The 17,479-nt window shown below is 42.7% G+C and overlaps 1 protein-coding gene across 1 annotated transcript; it reads right to left on the bottom strand.

The window, feature by feature from the left end:
- Positions 1–1,929: 1,929 nt before the first annotated feature.
- On the bottom strand, positions 1,930–17,177 carry EXOSC10 (exosome component 10). Its single transcript, XM_063177024.1, has 25 exons — positions 17,038–17,177; positions 15,381–15,517; positions 14,683–14,806; positions 14,062–14,166; positions 13,500–13,665; positions 12,670–12,781; positions 12,322–12,397; positions 12,074–12,184; positions 11,487–11,630; positions 10,928–11,118; positions 10,030–10,186; positions 9,249–9,397; positions 8,923–8,973; positions 8,132–8,243; positions 7,404–7,454; positions 6,806–6,884; positions 6,521–6,642; positions 6,116–6,211; positions 5,418–5,492; positions 4,898–4,985; positions 4,698–4,771; positions 3,968–4,148; positions 3,439–3,500; positions 2,693–2,766; positions 1,930–2,113 (listed from the first exon to the last, which is right to left on the bottom strand). The coding sequence occupies exons 1-25, from the start codon at positions 17,164–17,166 to the stop codon at positions 2,083–2,085; spliced, it is 2,697 nt and encodes an 898-aa protein (XP_063033094.1). The 5' UTR covers positions 17,167–17,177; the 3' UTR covers positions 1,930–2,082.
- Between the last annotated feature and the right edge of the window lie 302 nt (positions 17,178–17,479).

The following is a 17,479-nucleotide window of genomic DNA, read 5'->3' as shown; positions in this document are numbered from 1 at the left end:
GCCGCCACGGGGAAAGGGCGCGCCCGAGCCCTCAGCGCCGCCTCAGCCCCTGCTCCGAGCCCGCGGCACCGCATCGCTCCGCCCCTGCTCCGAGCACGCCGAGCCCTCAGCGCCGCCTCAGCCCCTGCTCCGAGCCCTCGGCACCGCTCCGCCACAGCCCCTGCTCCGAGCACGCGAAGCCTTCAGCGCCGCTCCGCCACAGCCCCTGCTCCGAGCGCACCGAGCCCTCGGCACCGCGCCGCCACAGCCCCTGCTCCGAGCACGCCGAGCCCTCGGCACCGCGCCGCCCCGCCTGCGGAACCGCCAGCGAGAAATTTTCGGGAAAACGAAGTCTAAGTGGGATGTTTTAAGTAATGAGGATGCATTGTGTTGGATTGTATGAGGACGGCTGGTGAGAGCATCTCTCAGGATAAAGGATGAGGCAGTTGGGCATCGAGAAGTGACGAGTGCGGCGGCACTCATGAATGTGTAAATATCTAAAAGGAAAATGCCAAGGACAGGGAACTAATGCTCTGCTTAGTGGTGCTGGGACACAAGGCAACAGGCAGAAACTGATGCACATGAAGTCCCAGCTGAAAATTAGGAAGAACTTTCCTACGTGGGTGACCAAGGACAGGAATGGATTGCCCATAGAGGGCGCGCAGACTGTTCCACTGCACATATTCCATCTGGGCACAATCCTGTGCCATGTGCTCCAAGATGACCCTGCTTGGGCAGGGAGCTTGGACCAGATGATTTGCTGTGGTGCCTACCAACTTCACCCATCAATGATTCTGTGGATATTGCAAAAGCAGGTTCAGTTCTAGTGCTGGTGGGTCCAGGTGAGGGGCTTACAGAATGTGGTGTGTTCTGTGAGGTGCAGAGAAATGCACCAAGGTTCTACTGAGAGTAGTTCTCCAACCAGGTTACACAAATACCTCCAACAGCTGCTGCACAAGAGTAAAACAACCTCACAGTAGAGGACTCCAGTGCTGCAACTGCACAGGCACAACCAAGTGAATAAAGCATGCATGTAGTTGCCAGTCACTTCCATTAAAGACGTTTTAAAAACATTTTGCAATTCATAAAGGGAAAACAGAAAAAGAGTAAAATTAGGACCATCCTTGAAATGTCACTTTCCTTGGAATTTAAAGTAGAGGATTTAAACCACAGATTTTAATATTCCCTGGACTGATAGGGCTTTTGCAATTTCTTCAAGTTAAAGAAATAACAAGAACTGATAAAGCTGACAAGGAAGGAATTGGCAGCCCCTGCAAATCCACTTGGAGACAATTGCTATTTGACTGCCTCTTTACAAAAACATTCTCCAATATTCAGCCATGCAAGCAGATTTTATAAGAAAGAGACTGTTCTACCATTACAATGCTGGGTCAGCACTGTTCACACTAAGATACCTAAGGAGAAAAACCCCTCCTATGTTCCTTCCACTTCTTATTTCCCAGAAACAGGGAAAAAGATTGAAAACAAATTAAATCTCAAGTCTCCTCATAGTCTTTGTTTTACAAAGTCCTGTTAAAATGTCAGAGGTCTTCATCAGAATAAACTGTCACTGACCCATCCAATACTGATGATACTGTTTCTGATACTCCTTCTACAAAGAGTAGTACAAATACAATCTTTCCATTAAAATATACCAACACTGTGAGGTAAACACTCTCTTTTTCTGTATTAGCTTCTTTTTCTCTGTATTACCTTGTATTGTAAGAGATGAGCTGTGCAGTTCAATTTGTAAGCAAGGTCTATCATGAAAGACACTCTGGCCTCATTTCCTTCTCTGAACTGCTGGGTTTGAGCTCCAAGAAGTGACAAGTTTGTGTTAGAGGACACAGGATAAACTTTCAAAATTATAAACAAAGCAACACTGTGAGTATAATTAGAAGAAAAAAAACCAACAATGTGAATATAACAAAAGTGACATCAATACAGATGTTTTTCCTTTTGGAAAAAAAAAAGGATTTTAATGGTTTTAAAAACTTTCCTGTACAAAAAGTGATCAATGACTGGCATTTGCTTCCTCATGGTGGTAACACTTCTAATTACTGTTTCATTCAGCAGCAACTCCCACAGGTCCTGTAACAAAGATTATCTCTTTGGCCAGTGGTGTGTCGAACCCCTGCAAAAGAGTTTAAAAAACACTTTAATTATTGCAGTAAATTTACTCAAGATTGAAAACCAACCATGTTACAATGATTCTATCAAGAGAGGGCCCAGAGGCACAGAGTACCCTTCTCCCTCCAGTGCTGCCCTTACGTGGTGTGGCTCTCTTATGACAAAGTAACTCACAATAATCAAACCCTGCAAGCTAAACACTAAGTATCTATCCACAATAAGAATGTTCATATTTGGCAGAACTCTTATTCCTCCCAAGCTAGGCAGATGTTCTCCACTTCCACCTATCTGATCAAAGAAAGCAACTCCCACACCCTCTAACACCAACTTTTACCTCAGCATTTCAAACCTTCCACCCAGTCATTGCATTAATCTAAATTTGTGCATTAATTGTCTTGCATTAATCCTAAATTGTTGGGGTTTTTTTTCCTTTTTTTGTCCTTTAAACTGATGTCGGGGTGTGATGCAACCTCTTCCACTGAACATAGGCTAAAGTTCCCACAGCAGTAGAGGACAATAGCTGAGGTTCTGGGGCAGGGGTGTGCAAACACTCCAGCTGGATGAGGACAGGATAAAACCCCACCTTTCAGCTTTCCCCACCAGGTAGGACATGCTCCGGTTTCCAGACTGTTGAAGCTTGTTAGTTCCAGCAAATTTCTGCACACAGAAACAAACAAACAAACAAATAAAACACCACCACAGTGAAGTTCCTCCCAAGTATATTCCATGTGCTGCCAGATCTTTTCAATTTCACAGAACTCTGCTCACTGACTTCCCTGTGCTGGTCACAGACTTCCCTAAATATGCATAAAAAGGCAGCACAAAAAATTGTGTCTGTTCATCAGCAAGCCATGGTTTGATTGTTTATGGGTTTTTTCTTCTTTTCAATCTCAATTAGCAATAACTTAAGTAAAAACTCTTTGAGACTGTTTCTAACAGCAGTACTTGGAGGGGTACATAAGCAGCATGCAAAACTGACATGCCCTGGAACCACTGGAATGCCTGTGATTTTTGAGGATTTAATGTGGAACTGGAATTTGTGGTGGTTTGCTGTGGTCCAAATGTCATGCTTGTGATGTATAGAGGCACAGGTGTGAGCAATGTATGGATAGGTGGGAAACAACAAGAGAATCTGAGGGACTCCAAGGAAGCTCCTCCTGAATGGGAAGAAATAATGAATAATGAACTTGGGATTGGAAGCTGCATTTCAGCAGCTGTTAGGGAACATTCTGCAGATGCACAAAATATCATCTGCCCTCCCAGAGAGCCCCTGGCTGGGTACATACAGTCACCCACATTTCTGTTCCCCCTTTCATGACAGGTCCATACCTTGCCTGTGTGAGCTTGCTTGGCAGGATCAAACTGTGGTGACTGTTTTGATTTGCTGCCTCCTAAGAGAGAGAGGGGAGAAGCTGTTATTAAAATTTTCTATAAAGAACAATGCATTCCCCACAGTGTTCCTCTGATGATAAGGAGGTTTCACTACAGCCTCCCACACAGTAAAATGCAGAACAATCTTTTAAGGGCAGGAGATGTTTCTGAATAGTTCCTTTTTCACAAAGGAGTCAAATCTCCTTTGCCTCTTAGCCCCTGGCTCCAATTAAACAGATAAGAGAAAAGAAACAAAATCTAAATCCACAACCCACTTGGCCAATTATTTCAGGATATTGTTTCCAAATACAAGAGGAATACTAAAGTGCACATTCCTCAAGTCAATTTTTGGAACTATTTCCCCACTATAAGGTAAGTACATTGTGACAGTCTGTACTGCACTGGCACCCACACTCACACAGCCCTCTCAAGTCTCAGCTGGTAACATTTTCCAGTGTGCAGCACTCTAGAAGGGATCAGATCTTACCTGCAAACACCTTGAAGCTGGAATTGCTGTAATCAAAGGGGGTGAACTGCCTTAGTGCTTCCAGCTCCTCTGGCTGCTGGGATTTTTTCTGCCGTTTCTTTTCCTGCGTTGGCAGCTCTGCTCCTGTTTCTGCTCCTATTTCACTTGTGTCTCTCTCCTTCTTCCTATTAGCTTGTTCCTGCTATGGAAGCAACCCACAAAATAGAAAAAAAGGTAAGTTGAAGAAAGGAGAGTGAAACATCTCATTGGGCAAATTAACTGCCCCAAGGAGCCAGGCTTCAGTGACTGCTCTTGCCTTTGGCAATAATAGCTTGGGGAGAAATCTCTGTGCTCTTCCTGGGGCCTACACTGCTATTTCATTGTTTTTGTACCTCACAGTAGAGACTTCTATAAAAAGCTAAATTGTCATTTCACGGGATATGGGAAGCTGAGATCTGCTGTGGCCCCACTGGCATATTTGGGGGAACCTATGCAGAACAACTGAAGAGCCTTAAAGGAAGTGAGGAGCAGTGGAAAACATCCCCTGTGCACACATGGAGGGATGGGATCATGTGCACAGCACAATTAGCAGGAGCCTGTTGTTACACCCAGGGCAGCACCACACAAAGGCTACTATCAATTACATTGATATTTATAATATTCAGGTATTTCAGTTACAGGGCTCAGAGTTTCATTCTGAATTATAAGAGTCAAGATGAGCAATGGCTGGAGGAGGAATTCTACAACATACCATGGCTTGCTGGCGAACAGATACAACATTCTGTGCTGGCTTTTTATTCAACTTTTGTGTCTGGGCAGGGGCAGCTATGGAGACAAAGAAGCATTACTGTAAAAAGCAGGAGTAAGTTAGCCAGGGGCTTTAGAAAAAGCAAGCAAAGCAGTTTTGTATCAAGTCTCCAAACACACCAAGGAAGGGAAGAGTGGCTGTACCTGGCTGCTGGGCTGCTTTCTTATTGGTTTCATTCTTGGGCTTCTTCTGTCCTGGTGCCTGACTCACCAACTTCCATCGATTGCTGATCTGCAATGAAAAAATATTACCTGGAAACACTTTCTTTAAGGTTTCATGGCAAGGAATTGTTTATAAACTTGCTAACACTGGTGCTCATTTTGAGTACAAACGATCAAATTCAACTGTAAAAGAGATTAAGATCTGCTGTACCATGTGAAGTAAAACCAAATGCTTTAAAAGTTCAAAGCTACAAACAAGCCTCAAAAACAAATGCACATATTTTCTGTAGAGTTTTCAGCTTTGACAGACAGGGACTATACAGCACAATGTCTCCAATCCCTGGTTCTTTAAAGATACAAATGTCACAGAAATATGTTAAGTTTCTCAAGAAGTATCCAAGGACAAAAAGAAAATCTATATTGCTGAGGGTCCCAATAGAAAATAAACTACTTATTTGTTTCTTTTGTACTACTTGGCAGGAAATTTTAGCACCAGTCTTACTTCATAAATCTTTGATGATGGGTCAAACTTTGCAGATTGTGAGACATAGGCAGAATTCTCCTCTGGAGGTAGATACTGTGGAGAGGAAAAAAAAATTGCTTTAAACAGCATGTGACATTTAGCTCATTGCATTTTAGCTACTAAATTGTTGCAAATCAGTGAGCTCATTTGAAGAAATATTCTACAGATAGAACACCTTGTGGGAAAAAAGAAGTCACCACAGCTACCAAGAGAAATACTAAAGAAAAAAATAACTAAAAACCCCTCCCCACAAAACCACAACACCCCCAACAGACCAACCAGCAACTGCACACCAGTAAAAATTTTGGTATTATTTTCTGGTAATCTACCACTCCAAATGTGTAATAGCATTCTATTGTTCTTCTGATTCATTACAAGAGTAGAATCAGCTTACTAATCCTAGCTATAAAGGATAGATGAAAAACCTGAAAAACCTAAAACTAGATTTAAAACCACAGTGAGTGGTCTGTTTACTATGTAGAAAGACTTGTATCCAAGAGGTATTTTAATGTGTTTTGAAAACAATCCCACACATGTGTCTCTGCAGGGACAATCCCTGGATTCCTGTCAGAGAGCAGCAGCTGATGCTCTATCAAGCCCTTCTGATATGGCTGAAAACCAAGCTCAGGGCACCCTCTGCACTGGGTAATCTGAATCCCACTATCAGGAGCTTTTACCATTTTAAATGGATTTTCAAAGGACTCCATTATTAGCTGAGCTTTCCGCTGTGCAGTGGTCAAAGTCTTCTTATTTCCTTCGTTTTCATCACATTCCTTAAAAGAAAAGAAAAAAAGGAAGAAACATTAACACAAATATTCTTTTTGTTTGGCTGCTGCCACTTCATGCCATGTTGCTTCTCACTCTGAAATTCTACTGAGAGCAGTGACCCTCCAGAGGCATGGAGGAACCTTGCTGGCTTCCTAACCCATTTGTTTTGGTTAGGCCTGATGCCTGTCAAAAGTCAGCACCATTGCCATGCATTTCCATCTTATTTCTTTCAACACTTCCACACAGTTTTATCAGGTTATTAAATCTGTTTTTTAGTATTTCAATACCGACACTGTCACAAACATATTGCTTACACTGAATATGCTGACAGTGGTAGTAGCAACAAGACATGTTGATTCTGGCTGATTATCTTGAATATCCTTTGTCCTCTCACTGTCTGAAAAGAGACAAACATCTTCCAAAACCAGTGCAGGGTCTGCATGAAAAGGAGACAAAATTTTTATTAGAGTCTTGCGTATTTTACTGCTATTTTGTGTCATGAGGTTTCCCTGAAAGTTTTTTCAGGATTGCTTATTTTCCCCATGTCAAAGCTCCATCATTGCATTATTAGCACAGCTTTTAGGTTAACTCTAAATTACCTAAGGCAGAGTTATTCTGAAAATCTTCCATAGGAATTCGTGAGCTGTCATGTGGTCCAAAGAGGGCATTCTCCAGCTTCTGCAGAGATTCAAATTATAAACACCATTGATACACTATGATCTATTATTTTCACATAGTGCAGAGACAATTTAATGAAAATTCAAAAAAAAAAAGGGATGAAATTCAGAGATGGAATATTCTTAGTGTAGCTCATCTGGCATCAAAAGGCTACCTGTGCAAACACCCATGAGTTAATGAGATGCTGCACTTCATGTACATGACAAGAGAGGAGTCAGCCTTAGAAACTCATCTGAAACCTCTCTTACAGCTCAGTCAAAATATTCAACACACATGAAACTGTCCAGCAGCCAGAGTGTTTGCTGATGAAACCTTAAGTGCTGCTTTATGGTGGTTTGTAAAATAACAGTTAACAACTGGTAATATTATGAATCTGGCACAGATAAGTACCATTTAGCTAAAGCAGAGAAAATTGTAAAATGGATGAGAGAAGCAATTTACTAGCAGGTAGAATTTGGATACATTTGTTTCCAAGTTTAAGGCTTAAGACACAAAGTAAAAATACAATGCAAACAATACCTCAGGGTTGGGCAGAGGTGCTCTCTTCCTGACTGCTGAAGTCATCTCAGACTAGAATGGGAGAGAAAGGTCAGTCACTTAAAAGCCCTGTTTCTTCTAGACTGGCCACCTCATCAATGTTTTCATCACATTTATTACAAGCTAGCAGGATAATAAAATTACTTTCTTCTTGTCCTGCAGTATTTGCACTTGGCTATACATTCAAACACCTCACACAGAGAGGGCACATTCTTGCTCACATGTTTTTTTTACTATGGATGAAAGCTGTATTAATATCAACATGCTCCTGATATATTTTAACTAATTAATTTCTTACACCTAGGCTGGTTCTTTTGCCTAGCATCTGCTGATATATTTTAACTGATAAACTTCTAACACCTAGGTTGGTTCTTTTGCCTCACCATAGCTGTAAAATATTTATGAGTCCATTTACATGGCCAGCAAATTCCACAAGGTGCAGTTCTTCCTCACACAGGCAAATGTGATGTACAGTATATGACAAATCACATTCTGTTCAAGGAGTGTCTGTTCATTTACTGCTCCACATTTCCAGGAAACTACACTGTGTGTAAGCCACTACACAGCAGACAGGCAAGAAGTTACGACACATCTTTCTGTTCTACTACAAAATTCAGTGTTCAAAAAGCAAATTTCAGCATACACATCATCACAGGCCTGGCTTAGGGATGCCAGTGATTAGTTTCCTGTGTGGTACAAGCTACTCCTACCTTGAGAAGAGGCATCTCTCGAGCCTGCTGAATGAGCAGATGCAATTCATTAACCTGCTGCCGAACAAGGGGTGGGACAGGGTTACAGCAAGCAATGATACCCTGGCATTCTCTGCAGAGAGAGGAGGAAAATTCAGTGTGCTGTATTCATGGCTGGTGTGTTGGCATTTGCATTCAAAGGATATAACCACTACCCTGACTGTGACAGAGCAAGACAAGTCAGATTAATCTCTGTGATGAAATTCTGCACCAGGTTTGTGCAGATGAGGAGAAGCCATCAAGTCAGCTCTCCTCATCATCATTTCATTCAGTATTCACCTATGAAAGCTGAGCCAGGCAGCAGACCTGCCTTTAAAGATGTATTTTGTTTTTATTCTCAAGTATGGTTGTTAGGTGATGAGTGCCAAATGTTTGAGGAAAATATTGTATAAACTGGGTGTTTTAAGGGATCTGTCCCTTGCCATCCCCATTCTTTAGGAACTGCAATAAAAATCCAAATTGAGGGCACTCACCCCTCTCTTGCTCTGTAAAAGTGAAGGAATCTCAGAGGGAATGTGTAACACAGAGCAATGCAAAGGAATGTGGTTTATTAGTGCAATACAATCCAAGTGATGCATCCCAGACATCTGAAGCCTTCTGAAGGAGTACTGCTATTTATTTCTCTTCCACACTGAACAGCTATAGAGAAAAGCTGGAAGGAAGGGATCAACTGCAGAAGTAATTATACACTTGAAAGTGACTTGCTGGATATTAAGATCAAGTAAGACTCCTTCAGTGTGAACAAAACTTACTTGGGCAGCTCCTCTGCAATCTTCAACAGCATATGGTTTGGTAGCACATACCTACAACACAAAGAGGTGGTATGAATGTAACAGAATGTTAAAAACAATTAAAAACACCTTCAAAGTCCACAACTCTGTCCCCATTACAAGGTCTGACATGATGAAATAATTTAAAAAGAAAAGAAACATAACAGAACTTCTGTGTAACAAGCAGCCTGATGTAGTACAGTAATTTCTAGAGGTAACAAAGTTGTCCCATCTCAGGGGTGGAAGGGGCATAATCCAAGATATTTACTAAAGCATTAAGTCAGTGTTCATAACAAAAGATTTCCTACCCTGTGCTCTCATCCTCTTGCCGTGCTATCTTGTCTCTCCATGCAAACAGCAGCCTGAATGCTGCCAGCTGTTGGGTATCAAGGTGCTTTTTCTGCCTCCTGTAGAGATCAAGGTAGGATTCATCTGTAAAGAGGGGCTTGATGTATTTCTGGATAGGAAAAAAAGAAGCACTTGTGAGCTTTCTGTTTTGCCTCTCTCAGACATAGAATCTCACACGGACATCAGGGGACTAAATTCACTCAGGTACAATGTGTCTTTACTAAATTCAGTCAGGTACAATGTGTCTTTACTAAATTCACTCAGGTACAATGTGTCTTTACTAAATTCACTCAGGTACAATGTGTCTTTCAGCTTTTTATCCTAAACTATTGGTAGGAGCCTATTCCTGAAAAACACACATCTCATCCATTGTCAGGGGAAATCCACCCTCATCAAAATCAGGAGCAGCTTTACTATCATCAAGCTTTACTACATCACACAAAGTGTTTTCCACAGGCACCATATAGTTGTCTATGAATGCAGCTCCATGAGGCTTTGAACTTCTAGGAACATCCAGCAGAACCAGAAGTGTAACAAATCTCTTAGAAAAGACACACCTGAATGCATTGTGAGGCCAAGGAATACTAACATTCAAAAAAGAGCAGGAAGGCATATGAGTCCAAGGACCATAACTGGTGAAAGTGACTGCACATGACTGAGAGTACATGCAGATGTTTTCAGACACACAAAAAGAAAAAGACATAGAATAGGTGCAGGTAATCAAAGCAGGTGAAGCTTTACCTTTAGGCAGATGTCCCTGCTGCGCTGCCACACAACCTGCAGCTGTGTGGGCTGCTCCTTCCCTCTCTCCCACAGCAGCTCCCTCACTTTATCATAGATGTAGAGCAGGTAGTGAGTGTCCTCACGGGCATACCGGATCATTTCTTCTGGCAAAGGGCTACAAAAAGAGCCAGAATTACACCAACATATTTCAGCTGTCCTGCCAAACTGTTACTTTTCTCTTAAAGAAACTGTTAGTTTTCTCTTAAAAGGCATAATAGGGCAAAATGCATATGAAACATGCCAAGAGCTAACATGGAAAATCTGTTTTGGTACTGCAGGATTGGTTAGGGACCAGCAGTAAAATGCTGTGCTCTGTCCAGTTCACATCCTTGTTTGTGTGCTGGAGAGCAGGATTGATGTGTAGCTAAACCATGTGGCACAAGTGCTTGCTATGGTATTTATCAAAGCTCTCTTCTCTCTGCAGAGCCTGCAGAAGTAGACTTGAGATCTCTGAGGTGTGCAGGGTGCACCTGCATAGTCAAGATCACTGCTTCAACACCATCTGCTCTGCCTTGCACAGGTGATTAAATGTTTTTGTGGGCAAATAGAGGAGGAGGAGCAAATAGAGGAGCAAATACTGTCTCTGTAACACTGTAGTGATAAGAACTGTTCCTAAGAAGTGGACTTCCAGATTTTCATTACTTCATCTTTGAAGATCTTTCCAAAAAGACCTAATTTAATTTAAAAAAAAGTGGGAAAATGTAATATTCAAAAACTTTGGGCACAGCCAGGTAAATGCTGTGCTCATTCAATTTGAGACTAACCCATAATTTTTCCTGCAAGAAGAAGCTCTAGCAATGCAAACAAGGAGAAGTGCTACCTTGCAGCTCCAGCCCATCTGAGGGTCAGTTTTTACCGTATTCTCCAGTCAGCCAGCTGGTATTTCTTGTCAGCATCTACATTGCAATACAGCTTCAGCAAGTGATCCAAAGAATGTCTGCCAAGATTGAGGAGACGAGCAGCTTGGTGAGTATCAAACACATTCACCAAGTACAGACCAAAGTCTCTTTGCAGCCATTCCACATCTGAATCAGCACCATGAAGGACCTTGAAAAGCATAAAAATTTGGGGATGATACGAAGAACATTTCTACTCCAGGCTGGTAGTGCTGTGCTTTCACTTGTGTGTCTAGATTTTTTTTCTCTGTTTTTTATTGTTAAGTATAGAACTACTAAATAAGTGCATTTGGCAAGCAATTCACTACTAACATCAAGAAATGAGGCTCCTGAACAAATTATAGTGAAAGCAGAATCAAGTGATCAAGACCGAGCACACAGTGTAGTTTTAATTATAAGAAAGTTTAAATTGAGTGATCAAAACCGAGCACACAGTGTGATTTTAACTGTAAGAAAGCTTAAACTAAAACAATAATAATAATATTTTTTTTAAAAAATCTGGTGAATTTTGCAGCTGACCTTCACAATTGCAGGGTCTGTGAAGGTCTCATTGAGGATGCTCATGTCACTGCGCAGTTCCAGTGTATCAATGATGAAATCTTCTGTTCGGGTGGAAATCTGCATCAGACACGTCAAGCCAAGGAAGGTTCTGTAGGAGTGGTGCTGGTAACAGGGAAGAGAGATGGAACCTGGGATTCATTACAGAAACAATACTATAAAATAAATAAATACTATAAAATAAAATGGCATTCTAAATGAGGGAAGAAAGAGCAACAAGACCTCTTTGAGAAAAAAAGACACTGGATGAACAAACTTTCTCTTTGCAGTGACTAAGATGACATTAAAAAAACAAGGATTAATTGAAAGAAGATCAAATTCACTAAGAAGTGCACCCTGCCATTGGAAAACTTCTAATACTGACACAGTTTAATTCAACCTTATAGATAATATCAGACAGATATTATGTCAGGAACTGTCTTTTCATATCAGGGAGTACAAAACCCAGGAGAAAACCACCCCCCACCCCACCATGAGAAGAATATAATGGTCTCCTAGCTCCTAAAAGTACATGTGTAACTTCTAAATATAAAATGCAACTGGATTACCTCCAAGTCCAAGGCAAATTCTTTACAAGTCATAAGCTTTTCATTTAGTTCTACCAGCTCATCCAGTGTGGTGATAAAATGACAGGGTGTTTCCTCAGTGGGCCTGTACATCTGGCAGAGCAAATGAATTAGGCATGGTACATTCACTGTCAACTCCCAATCCCAACCTCCACCCTCAAACATGAAATTTGTCAAGTATGGCTTTAAATGTACTATATCTGTAGTTTAAAATTAAAGTGGGCACCAACCTGGAGTTCAGGTTTCTTGAGAACTTCATCTGGTGGAGAAAAATGCTCCAGTTCATACTGGTAAGGGTGAGCAAACCTGTGGAATTTAGGAAGAGACAAGCACAGACTAAATTCCAGTCCTCTTTATGAGGACAGAGCACAGAGGCTTTGAGAGCTATGGCTGTTTCCCTATTCTGTCTCTTTTAAAGCAGATTAATGTAACTGCAGAGGTCTAAAGCAAATCACATACAATGTAGTGTGGTCACAAACACATGCAGAACTGTTATACATGATGAGCATCAGCACAATCTGAGCACACAGGTTCACCCAGGGGACTCCAAGCACCTTGCTGGCAGGTTAGTTTCTTACATGTCTTGCTCAGTTTTCTGCGTCCTCTGCTGATGTATGAAGTCTGCCAAAGCAGCTGGCACATCCAAGTCCTCAGGGCGCTCCTTTCTCTGCCGTCCACTTTTTGTGAGGGCTGAACAACCAATATGGAATAACTGGACTAGGTCCCCCACACAACATGTTCTCAGCCTACTACTATCTCCCCCTCCACCCACCACAAGAGTTTACAAAGTAACAAAAACCTTAATTTAGTGCTGCTGCTTTTGCTGTAATTTTGTACCTGAAATAACAACTCAGTTACTTGGCTGTTTTTAGGAAGACACGAGGTGGTTTTGGCTTAAAAGCTTGGATGGAAATTGAAAAATCTTCAGAAAAATTTTTCAATCATTCCTGGTTACTGAAAGTACAACTGCAGCAGTGCAGAATACAGATGAACTGGCAGCAGCAGAATGTATTCCTGACAGCTTTGATAAAGCACCAGAACCAAAGGTAGATGTCCTCATATACATACTGCAGCTCATCCATCTGAAAGAATATCTGTAGAGCCAACTAGTCTAATCAAGACTTCTCATGCAAAAGTGACTCTCATGCATGTTCAAGGTGGTAAAAAGCAGCAGCAGATTATCTGTTTGGAACAGATTATTTGCTGTATACCAGCAAGAAGATGCTGTTTGCTGATCTACCCTGTCATGACAGATATGGAAACAACAGTGTCACCAAGATCACTACACCCAAACGTTCAACATCTCTTGCTACTTGTTTTTATAGTCTGTGATTTCTCCTCTAGACTGTGAGGGCAGGTTTGTGTCAAATACTCGCAACAAATTATCCCCCAAAAATAAACCCCTTACCTTCAGGCAAAGGCTTCAAAGCATTTGGTTTGATATAAATTTTAGGTACAAAGGGAGTGTTGGAATTGTCAATCTTTTCACGAAACTTCAGCTGCGGTCGAGAAATATTCTTGGCATGAAGCAGTCGGAATGTTTCAGACTGAGATCTTTTGTGGTATTCTCCTGCCTATTAAAAAAAAAAAAAAAAACAGAGGTAAAACCAATATGATTTACTAGACATTGTTTTCCTCGGAGGAGGAAAACAATTCAGAGGAGTTATATCCCGCATTTCAAACTGAGTAACTTTTTTTTAGTAAGGAAAAAAAGTTGGGACTCAAGATCCTGAATTCACAGGCACAGGAAGGAAAGGCTGTTGAGCATGTGAAACTGGAATGGCAATTGAAAGCATAAAGATTTCAGAACCAACTTTGAATGAATAGGAAAAAGAGAAAAAGAGAGAGGTACTTAGAATGTGTGAAAAAACATGAGGGAACATTTAACTACTCAACTCCACTGGAGAACTGGTAGAACAGCTGGGAGAACAGCTGAGCTAACACAGCCAAACTGAGCATGGGGGCCTCACCTTACGGTTCCAGCTGGAAACAATCATCTGTGGGGGCTGTAACCCAGCTGGCAGGACTGGCTGCTGGTTTCTATTCACTCCTGATGCTTCATCCAATAAAATACTCTAAAATCCAGAAAAACAATGTGAAGCACCTGTTAAATCACCACACTTAGACACTCTAGTCAGACTGAGTAAAGAAAATCATGCAGGTAGGTATCTCCATAGCCATCTCCCCCAAATTCTGTGCAACACAAGACAGACAAACATGGGAGGAGTATGTTGAAGATCAGGGGGAGGAGTTTCCTCAGAGAAGCACTCTCAAATATACAGACATGTTCTCAGGCTGTGAGGATTTTATGTCAAACTGCATTTAGTTTCCTCACACACCCCATGTTACCTTCCCTCCCCTTGGCTCTCCTACCTTAGCTGCTGTGATCTCTGGCCTGGCATTTGGAAGGGTTTTTAAAATAAAAAGGGAATACACTTGGGGTTTTTAAAATAAAAAGGGAATACATAAAATTGAGGAAATAGTGACTAATTGTGGAAGCTGTGCCACTGAAGTTCTTGCAACAAAAAAAAAAGAAAACTTGTGGCAACAGAACACTTTTTAAGAACCACATCCAGAAATAATTTGCTTACCACTCTTTCAAGAATGACATCATTGGAGTCAACCAGCATATCAAATTTATCTTCCAGCCCTGTCACCTTGCTGGAATCTTGCATGAGGCTCCGGCAGCCGTGGTACTGCATCACCTGGCTCATGCTTGCAAGAGAACAGAAAAGCTGTCAGCAATCTGAATGCAGGCTATCTAAACATTAAAACATCCAGTTCTCTTACAGTTTCTTACACTTTAAAGAAGTCAAATTACAGTTTCTACACTTTACAGTTCTACACTTTATAGTTTCTACTCTTACAGTTTCTACGCTTTAAAGAAGTCAAATTATAGATATCATCACATGAAAAGAAATCAAATTATAGATATCATCACATGCAAAGAAATCAAATTATAGATATCATCACATGAGCAGTAAAAGAAAAAGCAACTATACAGTATTAAAGTGTTAGAATTAGGTTCTCACAAACACGACTTTTAAAATGGACAGACTAATGTGTCCAGTATCAGGTGCTCCTCTCTGCACAGCTCCTCATGGCAATATAACGAAATGCCCTCTTTAAGCTTGCCACTTCAGCTGCCAAGTGCTAGAGAAGCAGCTAAAGCTGGATGCATGAAACAAACCACCTCTTTAACCTGTTTGAAGGTGCCAAAGAAGGGGCTGCCCTCTGGTTTGGACTGCCAGCTGCCAGCAGCAGCCCCGAGGTGCAGCGGGGCCCTTACCAGCGGAGCAGGCGGTCGCTCTGGGTGCTGCAGTAGGCGCGGAACCCAGGGAAGCTGCAGTAGAAATCGTACTCGTCCCCAGGCTGGGGGAGCCCGTTGGATGCCTTTGTTGCAGCCACCACTGTGCCGAGAGCATACTGTGAAAGAACAACGTTATCAGCTTTTTGTCAGTGTTTTGTTTGTGTTTACTCAGGATACTCTTTGATAGAAATGCGCTTTGCCTGGTTGGTTGGAACTGCGTGGTTCTAATGTGTGGTTTTGCACTAGGAGTAACTTCACATAGTTATTTAGGGTGAAAAATGTGTATTTTATGATTGGCTTTTTGCAAATATTCAAATGAATATTATATGTCTTGTGTTAGAAAGTAATGCTGTATTAATTCTTTTAAGTACTATGTTAAATATAGTTTTAGGTTATAACAAAATGTTAAGGTAGAAATTATGCTATGTAAGATACTTTTTTTAAAGAAAGGACTCGCAGCAAGATAGCAGCCACAGGACACCTGAATCTTTCAGAGAAAAAGAATGTATTGCTCCATTATCAGAAGAAATTAACTTCTTCCCACCTCGAAGGCGCTGTTAGGATTCAGAGGAAGGAGTTGATGATGACCCGACAGAATCCTGTGTTTGAATGGAATTTATGCATCATGTATGAGGTGTATGAATATGCAACAGGCTGTTGCTTTTAAGGGTTAATCCTCTGTTAACGTGGGTCCCTTTTTTGGGCTCATGGTGCCCAGAAAAAGGTACCTGGACATCCCTAACTCTTTGTCTTTATTGCCTCATATTGTCCTAATTCAAATTGTCCAAATTATTATTACTCTAATTGTATTACTATTTTTATAACCATTTTATTACTATTAAACTTTAAAAAAAATAATAAAAAAAAGGATTGCCGTTTTTCACATTTAGATAGCTTTAAATAATGAAAGTCCAAAAACTTCATTATAGAACTACTAAATGATTACAGAACTACTACTGATCATCCTCCAGTGTTCAGGCACTGAACAGGCTCCCCAGGGAATGGTCATGGCCCCAAGGCTGCCAGAGCTCCAAGAGCTTTAGGAAAATCCTCTCAGGCACAAGGTCGGATTGTAGGGGTGTCTGTGCAGAGCCAGGAGCTGGACTCCTGGAAGATCCTTGTGGGAGCCTTCCAACTAAGAGTATTCTACAGTTCTAAAACAGCAGGAACGCAGATAATTACTTTATTACTCTAACAAAACACCCCAAATCCCTGCAACGCTTCCTATTTGTGATCTGGCAGCCATTCCCTCTCCGGCATCAGCATCGTGCACAGGTAAAACACACGGGGGCTAACGCTGCCATTTATAAGGCATGGGACAATTCTCATCGCGACAAGCCCTCACGAGGGTCCCCATTCCCCGGCATTTCCAGGAACCCCCGGTGGCTGACAAGGCCAGGGCCCGACCCAGGCCGGTAACAGGTCCCGATACACCCCTCTGGCCCCCGCAGCCGCCGGCCTGGCCCACACCCTCCTCCTGCCATTGGGGACACCCTACAGGTGCCTCCCGCTCGGGCTGGGATCCCCACGCGGCCCCCGCGGGACAGGACTACAGCTCCCGGCATGGCCCGAGCGCACACGGCACGCCGGGAGCGGTAGTGCCCCGCCCGCCCTCCCTGCCCCTCTCCCACCGCACCTTGACGAAGGCGTCGGGGCTGTCGAAGCCGGGCATGGCCGACATGGTGCTGCTTCCCTCCGTGCCCGCGGGCATCCTGGAGCTGCCCGCCTGCTCCGCCGGGCTCCCCTCACGGCCGGCTGCCGCCATGTTGACGCGCGGCGCTGTCGCGAGAATCGGGCGCTGTCGCGAGAGCGCAGCGCTGGCGGCCGGAAGGGGGAGCGGAGGAGAGCGGGAGCGCACGCGCCCCCAGCGGCAGGACGGGGCAGGACAGCCCCGTGTGCGATGGGAGGAAGGCGCTGAGGGGAGCCCTGAAGGCCGCCCGGCCCGGCCGGGCTGCGGTGCGGCACATTCGGCCTTTTCCCAAATAAACACCCAGCACCAGAAGGGAAGGGACCCAGAGGGATCATCAACTCTTGGACGTCCCGACAATCCCACCTGAGAACGTTGTCCAAATGCTCCT

Source organism: Melospiza melodia, chromosome 26 (assembly GCF_035770615.1).
Source record: "Melospiza melodia melodia isolate bMelMel2 chromosome 26, bMelMel2.pri, whole genome shotgun sequence".
Taxonomy (NCBI): Eukaryota; Metazoa; Chordata; class Aves; order Passeriformes; family Passerellidae; genus Melospiza; species Melospiza melodia.
Note: the sequence above shows the minus strand (reverse complement) of the source record. Positions and strands in the feature narration are given on the sequence as shown.

What these genes read in the sequence shown, in the direction of transcription:
- EXOSC10 (XM_063177024.1), bottom strand. Translation starts at nt 17,166, where the DNA reads ATGGCGGCAGCCGGCCGTGAGGGGAGCCCGGCGGAGCAGGCGGGCAGC. An exon ending in GCAGGGACATCTGCCTAAAG is followed by an intron (nt 9,398 to 10,029) that starts GTAAAGCTTCAC and finishes TTTCCTATCCAG; the next exon opens with AAATACATCAAGCCCCTCTT. An exon ending in CAGCTTCAAGGTGTTTGCAG is followed by an intron (nt 3,501 to 3,967) that starts GTAAGATCTGAT and finishes TCTCTCTCTTAG; the next exon opens with GAGGCAGCAAATCAAAACAG.